The 16,335-nt window shown below is 48.8% G+C and overlaps 1 protein-coding gene across 4 annotated transcripts in view; it reads left to right on the top strand.

Annotated features, from left to right (window-relative positions):
• Window positions 1-16,335, top strand: part of dst (dystonin) — a 614,201-nt gene that overhangs the window by 563,004 nt on the left and 34,862 nt on the right. For all 4 annotated transcript variants that reach the window (XM_080191940.1, XM_080191941.1, XM_080191942.1 and 1 more), the window contains 2 exons: window positions 7,336-7,455; window positions 8,863-9,032. In XM_080191940.1, coding sequence (XP_080048066.1) covers window positions 7,336-7,455; window positions 8,863-9,032 — 290 coding nt within the window. The remainder of the gene's footprint in view (window positions 1-7,335; window positions 7,456-8,862; window positions 9,033-16,335) is intronic.

Raw genomic sequence — 16,335 nt, 5'->3', positions numbered from 1 at the left:
TTTTGAATCTTTTTCCCAATGGAGAAGGTAGAAGAGTGAATGTCCAGTGTGCATGTGGTCTTAATTATGCTGGCTGCTTTTTCGATGCAGTAGGAAGTGCAGATGGAGTCAATGATTGGGAGAGGCTGATTTGAATGATGGACTGGGCTGCGTTCACAACCTTTTGTAGTTTCTTGCAGCCTTGGTCAGAGCAGGAGCCGTACCAAGCTGTGATAAACCCAGAAAGAATAATTTTGATGGTGCATCTGTAAAAGTTGGTGTGAGTCATAGCAGATATGCTTCCTGAGAAAGTAGAGGCATTGGTGAACTTTCTCACCTATAATGTGATGTCAAATGAGTGTTTTTATATCAGGTTTTGCCGAATTTGTGGGAATTAAATCAAAATTTATCAAGATGTGTTCTCCTAAAGTTTTTATAAAGCATTTTTTGTTATTAACTGCTGTCGCCTTGGCCCTGTGGCATTAACTAACTGGCCCCTGGAGTATACAGGAGATCCTCTTGCTGACTCCAGCTTCCGCTATCACAATGACTTCACCACAGAGAAACAAGTCATTCAACCCATTGTTCACCACAAGTCTCCTTCGTCTAACGCTATCATCTTCTATTCCTTTCTCCTTCACACACTTCCTAGCTTTCCCCTATATGCATCTATGCTATTCATCTTAAACATTCCATGCGGTAGCAAGTTCTACATTCTCATTACTCTCTGGGGAAAGAAGTTTCTTCCGAATTCGCTATTGAATTTAATGGTGACTATCGTATATTTATGACAGTGGATGCAGCCAAAATTACCAAAGGGCAAAGACTACAAAATAGGTTCACCATGGTCCGATTCCCGTAACCCCGTGCATTTGCCCTGCCAATCCCCCCCCCTCCGATACTAAGGGACAATTTAGCACGGCCAATCAACCTAACATATCTTTGGACTGGGAGGAAACCGGAGCACCCGGAGGAAACCCAAGCAGATACGGGGACAATATGCGTACTCCACACAGACAGTGACTCCGAGGCTGAAATTGAACCTCGGTCCCTAGAACAAAGAACAAAGAACAACCCAGCACGGGAAACAGGCCCTTCGGCCCAACGAGCCCGTGCCGCCGCATCGCCCTACACCTATTCTACCCTGCATGTCTACGAATGGGACCCTACTCAGTCAGATTCAGGGAAGAAATAGTGTCAATTTGGTGGAAACCGATTAGCCTAAGAGCACATCTTTGGGGTGTGGGAGGAAACCGGAGCGCCCGGAGGAAACCCACGCAACCACAGGGAGAATGCGCAAACTCCCACAGACACAGGCCCAAATCCATGTATCTGCACAGCTAGCAGTGCTAGTCACTGAGCTGTTGTGGAGCCCGTCTATCGGTCCAGGATCAAGCACACACACCGACATGAAGTACTAGGCCACTCCTGGACTTCCAAGAGCAGCCCACGCACGACCCGCCATGTGCATGCCCCTCGCTTGACACGAGGTGGACCTCCACCTGTGGAATAAAGACAAAAAATATTAATCATACAGCCTGCCCTTCCGGTGTCTCCCGTGGTTATACCCTATTTAATAGCCCCTAACATATCCCTCCATTCTCGTTTCACTCATGTGCCTATCTAACTGCATCTTAAACGAGTCCAACGTGCCTGCCTCCACCACCCTACTCGGTAGCGCATTCCAGACCCCCACAACTCTCTGCGTAAAGAACCTTCCTCTTACCTCCAAATTATACCTCCCCCCCCTCACCCTTAAATGATGACCTCTCGTGTTCGTACCCAGTCTAGGGAGCAGTCTCTCACTATTAACTCTATCTATTCCCTTCAGTATCTTATATACCTCTATCATGTCCCCTCTCAATCTCCGTCTTTCCAAGGAGAATAGCCCCAGTCTCTTCAATCTCTCCTCGTAACTCAGTCCCCCCATGCCAGGCAACATCCTGGTAAACCTCCTCTGCACCCTTTCCAGAGACTCCACGTCCTTCCGGTAATAAGGTGACCAGAACTGAACGCAGTACTCCAAATGCGGTCTAACCAACCTTCTGTATAACTGAAGCATTAGACGGCAGCTTTTATACTCTAAGCCCCTTCCTATAAAGGCTAACATCCCATAAGCCTTCCTAACAACGTTCTCCACTTGTGACGCAACCTTCATGGATTTGTGAACCTGCACTCCCAGGTCCCTCTGTACGTCTATACTCCTAATCGGCCTACCTTTTATCACATAGCTCCTCTCTGCATTATTCCTTCCAAAATGCATCACCTCGCATTTGTCAGGATTAAATGCCATCTGCCACCTATCTGCCCACTGCACCAACCTATCTATATCCTGTTGTATCACCTGACAATCCAGTTCTGTACCCGCCAACCCTGCCATCTTGGTGTCATCAGCAAACTTGCTGATCACACCACCTACGCCCTCTTCTAAGTCATTTATGTAGACTACAAAGAGGAGAGGTCCCAGTACCGAGCCCTGCGGCACACCACTGGTCACTGGCCTCCAGCCCGACAAGGTACCCTCCACAACTACCCTCTGTCTCCTATTTCCCAACCAGTTCTCAATCCACCTAGCTACCTGGCCTCGTATCCCATGCGCCTTAACCTTTTCTACCAGCCTACCGTGAGGGACTTTGTCAAACGCCTTACTGAAATCCATATAGATGACATCAACGGCTCTCCCATTGTCAACCGTTTTTGTCACCTCCTCAAAGAATTCCACCAGATTTGTAAGGCAAGACCTCCCTCTAACAAAGCCATGTTGCGTAACCCTAATCAGATCGCAACGCTCCAAATGCTCATACATCCTACCCCTAAGTATTTTTTCCATTAACTTCCCTACCACCGACGTCAAACTCACCGGCCTATAATTCCCAGGGTTATCCCTACTACCTTTTTTGAACAACGGGACCACATTTGCTACCCTCCAGTCTTCTGGGACCTCACCTGTGTCCAAAGAAGAGACAAAGATGTGCGCCAGAGGCCCAGCAATTTCATCTTTTGCCTCCCTAAGCAGCCTGGGATAAATACCATCAGGCCCCGGAGCTTTATCCGTCCTTACGCTACCTAAAAGCCCTAGCACTTCCTCTCTCGTAATAACTATATCCTGCAACTGAACCTCCGCTCCCTCCAAGAGACCGCACGATTCCGAACCCCTCTCCTTCGTGAATACCGACGCAAAGTATTCATTCAGGAGCTCCCCCATTCCCTCCGACTCAATACACAACTCTCCACTCTTGTCCCTAAGAGGACCAATTTTCCCTCTAACTACTCTCTTGCCTCTAATATAGGAATAAAATGCCTTAGGATTTTCCTTAATCCTACCAGCCAAAGCCATCTCATGCCCTCTCTTCGCCCTTCTAATTCCCCTTTTTAGCTCCCTCCTACTCTCTCTATATTCCTCCAGCGCACACTCCGTACCCATTTGTTTTGACCTAACATACGCCTCCCTCTTCTTCCTAACCAAGTCTTCAATATCCCCCGTAATCCACGGCTCTCTAATCCTACCTTTCCCATCCTTTCGCTTAACCGGAACAAACCTCCCCTGCAACCATTTCATTTTGTCCCTAAAAGCCTCCCACTTGCCAACCGTGGACTTGCCAGCTAACAGTCCCTCCCAGTCAGTTTGCTGCAGCTCCCTCCTAATCCTGCCATAGCTCGCCTTTCCCCAGTTCAGCACACTCCCGCTTGGACGGCACTCGTCCCTTTCCATTTTTATCCTAAAGTAGACGGACTTGTGGTCACTGTTTGCCACATGTTCGCCTACCTCTACCTCACCCACCTGCCCTGGCTCGTTTCCCAACACTAAATCCAGTATAGCCCCTCCCCTAGTCGGGCAAGTTACATACTGTTCTAGCGACCCTTCCATAACACATTTCACAAACTCCTCTCCCTCCGTACCCCCAGCTCTAGGCCCCCTCCAATTCACTCCGGGAAAATTAAAATCACCCACTACAACCACTCTATTCTTCCTGCACCTGTCCAAAATGCCCCTGCAAATTCCCTCCTCCACTGACTTTGGGCTGTTGGGTGACTTATAGTACACCCCTAGCAGTGTGATCTCTCCCTTTTTATTCCTCAACTCCACCCATATCGACTCAATCCCTATCTCTTCCATATCGCCCTCCCTCTGCACTACTGTGATGTTTTCCTTGACTAACAGTGCCACCCCTCCACCTCTCTTCAACCCTCCTCTGTCACACCTAAAACACCTGTACCCAGGAACATTCAGCTGCCAGTCCTGCCCTTCCCGTAACCACGTCTCCGTTACAGCCACCACATCCAACTGCCTCACAAACATCAAGGCCCTAAGCTCATCCGTTTTCCCTGCCACACTCCTAGCATTGAAACAGACACAGTTCAACCCACAAGTGTCCCTCGGAACCACCTTCTCCCTTATAATTTTCCTTTCACCCGTCTCTCTCCCAGCCACCTCCCCACCCCCCCTCTCTATTAGTTTAAATCATTCCTGAACACCCCAGCTAACCTCCCTGCTAAGACACTAGTCCCCCTCCCGTTCAAATCCTCCCCACCCCTCCTGTACAATTGCCTTTCTCTCCTAAACACCTCCCAGTGATCCACATAAGTAAACCCCTCTACCCTACACCAGTCCCTCAACCATGCATTCAACTGCATGATCTCGTCATTCTTAGCCCTGCTCATACTGGGCAGCAACCCAGACAGTGCCACCCTAGAGGTCCTGCTCTTTAGTTTGGCCCCCAACTCCCTAAATTGCCTACGGACCTCTCCCCTACATGGAAGGCACCCTGGCATGGAAGGCAGCAGTGCTAACCACTGTGCCACCATGCCACCCCATGTATGAAAGAAATTTAAAGGTAGAGGCCAGATGGATGTTTGAAACACTGAATCAGAGTTCAAACCATACATTACTCATGACTGCTTCTCAGTTGTTTGGGGAATTGAAGGAGGAAAGCATCAAATAAAGTTGTTGCATTTGATTTGATTTATTATTGTCACATGTTTTAGTTAGTATGCAGTGAAAAGTGTTATTTCTTGCATGCTATACACAGCATACCGCTCATAGAGAAGGAAACAAGACACTGCAGAATGTAGTGTTACAGTCATAGCTAGGGTGTAGAGAAAGATCAACTTAATGCGAGGTAGGTCCATTCAAAAGTTTGACGGCAGCAGGGAAGAAGCTGTTCTTGAGTCAGTTGGTACACGACTTCAGACTTTTGTATTTTTTTTCCTGATGGAAGAAGGTAGAAGAGAGAACGTCTGGGGTCCTTGATTATAACTGGCTGCTTTTCCAAAGCAACGGGAAGTGTAGGCAGTGTCAATAGATGTCAGTTTAGAGATGAGTCTTGTAGGAATAATGGTGTTGAAGGCTTAGCTGTAGTCTATGAATAGGAACCTGACATAGATGTCTTTGTTATCTAGGTCTGCCAGGATTGAGCGCAGGGCCAGGGAGATGGTGTCTCCGTGCACCTGTTGCAGCGGTAGGCAAACTGTAATGGATCCAGGCAATCTGAGAGGCAGGAATTGATCTGTACCATGGCTAGCCTTTTGAAGCACTTTGTAATGATGGATGTCAGAGCCACCGGACGATAGCCATTATGGCACGCTGCCTGTCTTTACTTTGGTACTGGAAAAAATATAGCGAGAAAAGCAAACCAGGGGTTGGGTTTATCAGGCTGCTGTCAAGAGCAGTCTGGCTCCTCAACTGGCTTTTCAGTTTGACCTCTTGAACGCTTGACTTTTCAGTTTGACCTTTCAGTTTGACCTCTTGTACATCTGACCTTTTAGCGTGACATGGAGGAAGATTAAATTAACTGGAGAGGGAAAAGTGAATTCAAATGTGAAGAAACAGGATTGTTTTCTCTTGCAGATTATAATTTTCCAATGGTTTTAAATTTGTCAGCTGACGATATTGCATTTTGCCACTAATTCTTTCTAATCTCGGATAAAATGATGTAACCTCCTGGAAGGTTCAGGAGTCTTTCAAGTACTCTAACAGCTGGGATTCTCCCAAAAAAGTGCCGAATTTGCGTTAAAAACGGGAGTAAGTCCTGCTGCGTTTTTTTTTTAGCGGAAGTTTCAAAATGAATCTCCCACACTCTGCATCACAGAGTGCGTGAGCGTGAATCACGCTAACAATCAGTGGGTTTCATAGAATTCCTACAGTGTAGAAGAAGGCCATTTGGCCCACTGAGCCCGCGCCATCCACAATCCTACCCAGGCCCAATTCCTGTAACCCTGCTAATTCACTGACACGAAGGGGCAATTTAGCATGGCCAATCCACCTGACCCGCACATCTTTGTGTTTGGCCTATTCCCGCTGAAGAGGCCAGCAGCATAGCGCCGAGTGGGCCATTGCGCATGCACCAGTCTGTCATAGCAGAGATCGGCGCATGCCCAATAGCCCCACGCTGCCAGCCTCTTTATTGCTGGCCAGCTCGATCGCTGGCCAGCCCCTTGACCCTGCAATGCTGTCCTTCCAGATGTCTCCGATGCCTCACCACCCCCACCCAGCCCACCTCGACCTCCTCTCCCCACCCCCTGGCAGTCCTGATTTCCAAAACCTCTCCGTCCCTCCACCCCAGTGGCCTGAGCCCATCAGTGTCCACCCTCCCTCTGCCACAGATTCTAATGCAGAGTGGCAGCAAGACCCGCCCCCACCCTTACTGGTCTCCTCTCCCCTCTCCCCTCATCCCCTACAGGCGTGCTCCCAATATACCCCAGCCCCTCTGGCCCCACCCCCTTGAGCATTGCCAGTTTGCCCCTTGGGCAGGGCCAAGGGGCCAGGCTGGCAATACCAGGCTAGCAGTGCCCAGGAGGCACCGCCTTATTCCCGACCTCTGGGAGGGAGGGCCTCCATCTCATCTCCTCTCCCCTCCCCTTCCCCCCCCACAGGCATGCCCCCAATAGACCCCAGTCCCTTTGGCCGTACCCCCTCGGCACTGCCCAGTTCCCGATGGGCAGTACCAAGGTGGCCCTTGAGCAGGGCCAGGCCCCCTTGTCCCTGACCTGCGGGGGTCAGCAGTGGGGGGGGGGGGGGCGCCTCCATGTCCTCCCTTCACTCCAGTGGGTTCGGGCCTCGGGCTCCCTACTAGTGGGGAGCTGTTGTCAACTCTGCTGGAGTGAAACATTCATGGCGTGGAGGCTGGAGAGAGGCTAATGGGTCTGGGATCTTCAGTCCCAGGGCCGTTAATGATATTATAGACGGCTCCACGCCGACTTCCGGTTTGGGGCTGAGAACGCCGGAAATCCGGTGGCCAAAGACACGTGAAGGTCGGGGCTCCCAATAAATGGCCTGTGCTTATGCCTCCTGGCCTGCTGTGCTGCACTACTACAGCAGGGAGAATCGTCGGTAATATTTTCATTCTTTGCCAATAGTTCCAAGAGGCTTGGAAGAAGCTGATGGAATGGTTGGAAGATTCAGAAAAGAACCTGGACTCAGACCTCGAAATCGCTAATGATCCAGACAAAGTGAAAATGCAACTTGCAAACCACAAGGTAATGTGTCTGTCCAATATTTTAATTTAGGGACATTTTAGATGTAAGTATTTCAGCTGAAATGTTAAATCCATTCCCTCAACCAGCACCTGGCATGAACGCTTCGGGAGTTAGCTGTGCGCAGATTGGTTCCTGCGTTTTCCACGTTACTCCAATAACTCAAAAGTGGCTGTAAAACACTTTTGGATGTGCTGGGATTGTGAGCAGCCCTATGTAAATTATTTCTTGCTGTCTTCATTGGATGCCGGGTTGCCATCTTCTAACGAGTTCCCAAAACAAAAACATTGTGTTTACAATGTACCTTTCACAATGTACCGGAGATGAGGGGGTTAGGCTATGAAGAGAGACTAAATAGGCTGAGTCTGTACTTGTTGGAGTTTAGAAGGCTGAGGGGGGAATCTTATAGAGACGTATAAGATAATGAAGGGGATGGATTGGGTAGAGGTAGAGAGATTCTTCCCGCTTAGAAAGGACAGCAGGATTAGGGGGCACAGCCTCAAGATAAGGGGGGGTCAGTTTAGAACGGAGTTGAGGAGGAACTTCTTCACTCAAAGGGTGGTGAATCTCTGGAATTCTCTGCCTGTTGAAGTGGTGGAGGCTACCTCGCTAAATATATTTAAGTCACGGGTAGATAGGTTTCTGATAGACAAGGGAATTAAGGGTTATGGGGAGAGAGCGGGAAAGTGGAACTGATCCGCTTCAGATCAGCCATGATCTTACTGAATGGCGGGGCAGGCTCGAAGGGCTGGATGGCCTACTCCTGCTCCTATTTCTTACGTTCTTATGTTCACATCTTCAAGATGTTGCCAATAACCATTGAACTTCTTTTCATGTGTCGCTAGGATGATTATGTTCGCAAGCACCTCTACCAAGTCCCATGGGCAGTGGCAAAGTTTAGCTTATCTATTAGTGAATCATGAAATAGAGTAGAATTTCTACAGTGCAGAAGGAGGCCATTCGGCCCATCAAGTCTGCACTGACCACAGTCCCACCCAGGCCCTATCCCTGTAACCCCATGCATTTACCGTGCTAATCCCCCGACACTAAAGGGGCAATTTATCACGGCCAATCCACCTAATCTGCGCAGATTTGGACTGCGGGAGGAAACCGGAGCACCCGGGGGAAACCCATGCAGACACAGGGAGAATGTGCAAGCTCCACACAGACAGTGACCCAAGCCGGGAATTGATGCTGGGTCCCTGGTGCTGTGAGGAAGCAGTGCCTGCTGCTGTGCCACCGTGCCGTGGTAATGCAGTAGTTTCTATTTTCCAGGAAGAAATTTCATCGCACATTGTATATTTTAGAGAGTTTGGAACGGCCATTTCGGAAAGAAATAGTAACAGTGAACAATTGAAATGTTTATCCATTTAAAACAGCCTTTTACTCTCTGCTTGATTCCAAATGCAGGAATTCCAGAAATCGCTGGGAGCAAAACATTCCGTGTACGACACCACAGTGAGAACCGGCCGTTCCTTAAAGGAGAAGACAACCCTGGCTGACGACCACCAGAAACTTGATGATATGTTGAGTGAGCTCAGAGACAAGTGGGACACGGTGTGCGGGAAGTCCGTGGAAAGGTAACAAAGTCAACCCACAAAACCTTGGACCCAAAGCAAGTTGCACTTTTTGAATCTGGCTACAAGTCAAAAGCGGATCATTAGCTGGTCTCTGATAGGAGAGTAACTGGCACTGGGAATGATTATCCCTGAGTACAGTACTGAATGAATGCTCAAACCCGACTGCCGTCACTGTTGGCACTCAAATGTTACGTACAGGGTTTGGGTTGTCAGAGTTGCTGGCTGGTCGTCGAGGTGGGGGTGGGGGTAGGTGGTGATCAGGGCTGGCCCTCAGAAGGGGGTCTGGAAGGCCAGCGATCAGAGAGATAGCAGGGCAGGCCAACAATGGAGGAAAGGGGGGTCATTGAGTATACGCCAATCTCTTTGACGTGCGCAGTGTGTCCCGCTCAGCACTCTGCTGCCAGATTCTCGGGCAGGAATGCACCCTCCCCCGCTTACCAGAATGAGTCACGCACGCTGAAATGCTGAGAGATTCACACTGATAAGTACGCCAAAAAACAAAACTGGCAGGAAATACTCCTGTCTTCCTGCCCGTTGGGCACTTAGATTTTTTGGGGGGAGAATCTCGGCCAACATTTCTGAGCGGAGTGTGCTTCTGCAATGTTAAATTGCTGCACGTCCCAAGAGTTGTTAACAGATTGACCTCCCCATAGGTTATGAAGTGGCCACAAAAATCCAAAGGCAGTGCAAGGTTCAGCTCAGACTTTGAAACCTCCCCTTCAAAATAGAAATACTTCAGTGCCTGCAAGTTGAATCTTTGACCTAGTCAACATGTGCTTGGTTGGGTTGCTGATTCAGGAAGATTGACATTGCCCTATTTGTAGACCTAGCATTCCTGCTCATTGTGTAGGTCGTTAGTTAACCCCCTGCTGCTCGACTCGCTATCCACATTGCCCTTGTACGATGTGAGAGTCTGTCTCCCTGTCTGCCTCAACCCCTTTGGGGAGAAATTCCATTGTGAAAGTGGAAGATAATTCAATTATTGGATGATAAGCACACGAGGGATTGTTTATAGCGAAGCAAAAATGTTTGGAGCACGAAGGAGGATTGTAATGTCTTTCGTTGGAAGATGATAAATGGGATTAGCAAAGATGTCCTGTTTTGATAATTGCTGCAGTGTCACGTCTCATACATATGTATATAAAACTGCCAATTTAGAAGGAACTTTACCAACTAATCTTCTACTCTCTTGACAAAATGGATTATACAAATGTAATTGAGCTAAAACGAGGATAAAACCAATAGCCTCGCACAGATGTGGTTCAGATGTGGTCATAACAGTAACAGATACAAAGGGTGGAATTTTCTCAAAAAAATTTCTAAGTGTCGAATGGGCGAGAAAATGGGAGGTTTTCTTGCTGATTCTTTCACCAAGGTAAGTAACGCACATTTGGGCAGTATGGTTGCACAGTGGTTAGCAGTGCTGCTTCATAGCTCCAGGGTCCTGGGTTCAATTCCTAGCTCAGGTCACTGTCCATGTGGAGTTTGCACATTCTCCTCGTGTCTGTGTGGGTTTCCTCCGGGTACTCTGGTTTCCTCCCACAGCCCAAAGATGTGCGGGTTAGGTTGATTGGCCATGCTAAGAAATTGCCCCTTAGTATCCAGGGATATGTAGGTCAGAGGGATTAGTGGGTAAAATATGTAGGGGTATGGGGGTAGGGCCAGGGGGATCACCATGCGATCCTTGCCAGGAGGTGGGAGTGGGGGGGCCAGCTGACTTATGAAGCCGGCTGCTAGCTTTAGAGGCACCATTGCGCGAGTACTCCCTATTGTTCACCCCACCCTCCCCGTGGATATGCTCCCACCCGTCTCCGATTGCTGCCCCAGGCATTGCCCCAAAAATCGCCTCCCAGGCCAATCACCACCCCCACTGATCAAACCCCGCCCTCTACAGAGTCCCACCCTTCCCTCCTGCCACCTGCTCAGGCTCCACCACCCCCATCTCAGGCTTCACCCTCTCAGGCCTAGCCCATCAAGCCCTGCCCCTCTGGGACTGCCAGGGTGCCCAGAGGACAGTGCCAGGTTGGCACTGCCCAGCCCTGCCTTCAACCACCAGGGGCTTCAATAGTCTCTGACCCCCACCAGCAAGGTGATCACACCTGGTCCTTGTTGGTGGGGGCATCTGTGTGTCTCACCGGTGAGGACCTCAACCGGTGAGGGTGCTGTGATCAGTGAGTCCAGACAGCAGCGTCTGGGACTCGTTAATCACATGTAAATCTTGCCATTAACATTGAAATCAGCCTCGCGCCCTTTCTGAACATGGGGGTCATTTTGCCAACAAAACAGTGCCGGTGAGGTCAGGAAAGACGAGATATTGGATGCAAACCCAACTTTTTGCCCTATCTTACAGGCTCGCCCCCCCCCCCCCAATGCACTTTAGACTTGTTCGCCCCTGGAACTGCCAGAGTGCCTGATGGGCAGTGCCAGATCAACCAGCGTAGCGAACCATTAAGATGTGCCCAAAAAATTTGGGATTAAAACATTCCCACTTCTACAGCTATATTGCTGTGTGTGTATATAGTTACTGAGCTCATTTGGCCTCAGTATCAGCAGTCTTGGTGTTCAGCTGCTCATTCTGCTTGTGAATCGCTTTGAAAAGTCCAGCGATGTGTGGGTTAGGTTGATTGGCCGTGCTGAGAAATTGCCCCTTAGTGTGTCCAGGGATGTGTAGGTTAGAGGGATTAGTGGGTATAATATGTAGGGATACGGGGATAGGGCCTGGGTGGGATTGAGTTCAGTGCAGACTCGATGGGCCGAAGGGCCTCTTTCTGCACTGTAGGGTTTCTATGATTCTATGATGAAAATTATGTAGGAAGCTTTCGTTTTTATTGACTTGAAGCATTTATTTTACTTTACCTTGAAGTCGTGACTAAAGATTTCAAATGGCATTCTCAGCTGAAAGAACCTAACTGATTACAGCTTTGAACACATCTTGAGGTCTGCTGTTGTATTTGATGAATGTGGTTTCCAATGATTTTTGTCAGTTTTAGTTTTACGCTGTGCCAGCAGGGAGTAGATTATTGCTCGATGCTTGTCGGGGAATCAGTCTATGGAACTCAGGCTGCAGCTTAAATATAAGCTCAAGAACAGAACTCTCGAGCACTAGGCAACTGGCCAGTTAGACCACAAGATATCGGAGCAGAATTAGGCCATTCGGCCCATCGAGTCTGCCTCACCATTCGGTCACAGAATCATAGAACCCTACAGTGCAGAAAGAGGCCCTTCGGCCCATCGAGTCTGCACCGCACTCAATCCCACCCAGGCCCTCCCCCAACATCCCTACACGTTATACCCACTAACCTACACATCCCTGGACACTAAGGGGCAATTTCTTAGCATGGCCATTCAAACTAACCTGCATGTTTTTGGACTGTGGGAGGAAACCCACGCAAACACGAGGAGAACGTGCAAACTCCACACAGACAGTGACCCGAGCGGGGAATCGAACCCAGGACCCTGGAGCTGTGAAGCAGCAGTGCTAACCACTCTGCTATTGTGCCGCCCCTCAGTCATGGCTGATAAGTTTCTCAACCCCATTCGCCCACCTTTTTCCCCATAACCTTTGATCCCCTGACCAATCAAGAACCTATCTATCTCTGCCTAGTTCAGCAAGCCTCCCTCACATTACCACAACGGCTGGAGCATTGTGGCTAAACGTGTCCTTCCCACCCATCCCACAGCCAGGTAATCTCTGGAGATATTGATGATTGTTAGACTTGGTAATGGAACTGATGCGTTTAGAGGCATTGATGTTGAGGGTCTTTCTCCAGCTGTTTGACTAACACTTGGGGGCCCGATTTTTGCCATCAAGCTGCGCCCGTTTTTGGGGGTGAAAACTTGGTAAAGCCGGGCGTGAGGCGTTCCAGTTAGTGAGCAGTTAAGTGCTGAGCTGACGCCTCTCTGCTTGAGATCGGGGGGGGAGGTGTCTGCTGCCACTCTGCCTGAGATTAGTGGAGGAGAAGGGGAGGGAGGGGTCTATGATCAGTCTGGGTGGCGGAAGGGGTGGAGGAATAGGGGGTCAGTAATGTCATGGGGACCGAGAGGGAGCTATTATCCAGCCCGGGAGCGGCGTGGCGGGAAGCAGCATTCCAGACTTTTTCTTCCTGCGCGTGCGCAGTTGGAGGCACCGATCGGAGCTGCAGGATTTCGGGTGTGTCAAGCCCTGCCCACAGGCTTGTGCAGCGCGATTCGGAGTCGCTGGTATTTTTTTCAGGCAGAGTGCGTATGGGTGCACCCGAGGACGGGTCTAAAAGTCGGATCTGAAACACTCCCTGTTTCAAGTCCGCCCAGCACTTAGAATTAAAATGGTCAAGTCGGGCCCTTTGTGTGACTTGGCCTCTGCTCTTGAAATGTTGGGTGGTTGAGGCTGTGGGGTGGGGTTAGGTTATAAGACCGCAAATGCAGTTGTGGAGAGATGGGGGCAGCTGAAATCTCATCTCGGGTCATTGAATCATAGAGTCCCTACAATGCAGAAGGAGGCCATTTGGCCCATCGAGTCTGTACTTAGCACAGCCCCACCCAGACCCTATTCCCGTAACCCCACGCATTTACCCTGCTAACCCCCCTATCACTAGGGGAAGATTAGCATGGCCAATCCACCTAACCCGCACATCTTTTGGACAGTGGGAGGGAACCAGAGCAACCGGAGGAAACCCATGCAAACACAGGGAGAAAGTGCAAACTCCACACAGACAGTGAGCCGAGCCCAGAATCGAACCCGGGATCCTGGAACTGTGAGGCCGCAGTGCTAACCACTGTGCCGTCTTGTCCGTACCAGCAGCCTGCTTAAAACGGCACTTAGTAACCCGAGAGCTCCTCACCTCAACACAACAGTGATGCTGCACTGCTGCCTCACCACGTCAGGGACTTGGGTTCAATTCCCAGCTTGGATCACTGTGTGGAGTCTACACGTACCCCCCCCCCACAACCCCGGGTCTGCGTGGGTTTTCTCTGGTTACCTCCTATACTCTGAAAGACGCATGTGGTTAGTGGCATTGGCCATGCTAAATTCTTCCTCAGTGTATCTGAACAGGCGCCAGAGTGTGGCTGCTAGGAGATTTGCACAGTAACTTCCATTGCAGTGTTAATGTGAGCTTACTTGCGTCAATAATAAATAAACTATAACCTTTAGGTAATTAGGTCTGAGCATGGGACCTGGTAACGTCATAATGGTGCCACAGTGAAGAGAGTACAGACAGAGAAGAAAAAGGTCAGTGTAGTGGATTGCAAAGCCACTGCAGTTAGCAATGGGAGATGGGAAGGGATGTGGCCATTAGGGTGTTAGTGAATTTGATCTGCTGCATTTATGCTGTTCATATTGGGCTTCAGGATCTCTGCCCTGAATACATGGTGTAAGTGGATGTACTGCCTTTGAGGAGGAGGAGGGCACATCAGTTCAAATCTGTTAAATTGGTGCCATGCAGATAGAAAGGTAAAGAAATTAAAAGAGGGAATGGTGACCTTTGCTGGTGAACGTGTGATGTGTATTATGGTTTTTGTGTTGTATTTTATTCTTCAGGGTAAACAGTGGGATGGGCAAGGAACTGTCATTTGGTACCAGTAGTTTTGGTGAAATATGATTGGTTCAGTCAGAAGAATGTAAATGAGAATGATGTTGCAGAGTTGGTTCTGGGATTTGACTGGTCTCTGGTGACATGGCAGCTTGAGTGCATGGTAATTACTGATTAGTCTAAGTTCTGTCATGTATTAAATGGATAATTGTCCCTGGTTAATCCAGGGAAGGCGATGGCCTACTAGTATTATCACTAGTTTATTAATCCAGAAACTCAGCTAATGTTCTGGGTATCCGGGTTCAAATCCCACCACGGCAGATGGTGGATTTTGAATTCAACAAGAAAATATTGGGATTAAGAATCTACTATTGATTGTCGGAAAAAACCACCTGGTTCACTAATGTCCTTTAGGGAAGGAAATCTGCCGTCCTTACCTGGTCTGGCCTACGTGTGACTCCAGAGCCACAGGGGCAACTAGGGATGGACAATAAATGCTGGCCAGCCAGCGATGCCCATGTCCCATGCATGAATAAAAAAAAAAGTGATTTGCAAAGTATCACGTCCACGTAGGTACCAAACATTTGAGAGCATAAAAAGACGATAGAGTCAAAAAGAGGTTATGTGTGACCCTGCTGTGGAAAGAAATGAAAGTTTCTCAACTACCAAAGACAACATTGGCTTTGACCATGTTCCATGCTTAAATTACAGAGCCAGTCCTCCGAATGGACCAGGAAAACCTAGATCCATTCCTTGCTTGCTCCAAAAACCAAGCTTAAAATCCAATTGAATCCGATTCATGGTCCCCACAGGGAAGACGAGCAAGATCCAAGCTGGCAAGATACGGGAGGCATTGCACCCCATCTTGAGCCTGATCTGGCACTTGACCTTTGCCAAAAGACCAATCTGAAATGCAGGGCTGGATTCTCCCATCTCATCCATACCCTCCCTGCCGCCAGCAAGAATGGGGAATTTGGCACTCAGCCAACACTCTGTTCACTGCAGCGGCACCAGAGAATCCCAGCCACAGACAAGGTTGGAGGATTTTGGCGGCAGACTCTCTCTCTCCAAAGCTTCTAATTCAGTTGTTACCACATTGCTCTGCATTAACATCACAAGTCGTGATTACACAGTGCAGTTCCCCAAGCTCATTTTTAAAAAGCAAGCAGAATTAGTACCTCATTCATAAAATGTTTGCAATTAATGGTGTCTTGCTGTTTAACAAGCGTAACAGATGATGCCAAGTACTTCAAGCTGTTTCCTATTGCAATTGAGGACACATTGCAAAAGCGACCAAGGCAGAAGTTCTCATCTTCTGTAATGTATATATTTTCTCTGAAATGCTGAAGTGCTTTGTATGAAATAAATAACATCAAAGTAATGTTGAATTTTAAGATGTGTTCCAGTGGTCTTGTTTAGCATGAACTCGATCTTAGTCAGAAGTCAATTAAGGATCCTTTGGCAAGTGCCATACATCAAGAATATGTATGTACAATTGAGAACTAGGTAACCAATTCTGTAAACTAAAAAAAAGCATTGACTGTAGAAGACGGTAATCTAGACTGCAGCATTCATAAGATTATGATTTATTCTTTGCCGTTTTTGACAGCAGCTGGATCAGTAAGGTACATTTTTCCATTCCTCATGCCATGGGAATGGTAGCGGGCGAGGGACGGACCATGGAAAGGTCCGTTGACCTCTCACGGGATTTTCCGGTTTCGGGGCAAGCGCGGCTGGAAAATCCCACCCAGATAATTTTCTCATAGTCGTTTCCACTCCCAAACCCAGCAGGT

The sequence above is a fragment of the Carcharhinus amblyrhynchos genome, chromosome 7 (genome assembly GCF_965287045.1).
Source record: "Carcharhinus amblyrhynchos chromosome 7, sCarAmb.v2.hapA, whole genome shotgun sequence".
NCBI lineage: Eukaryota > Metazoa > Chordata > Chondrichthyes > Carcharhiniformes > Carcharhinidae > Carcharhinus > Carcharhinus amblyrhynchos.
This window is presented reverse-complemented; position numbering and strand designations above follow the sequence as displayed.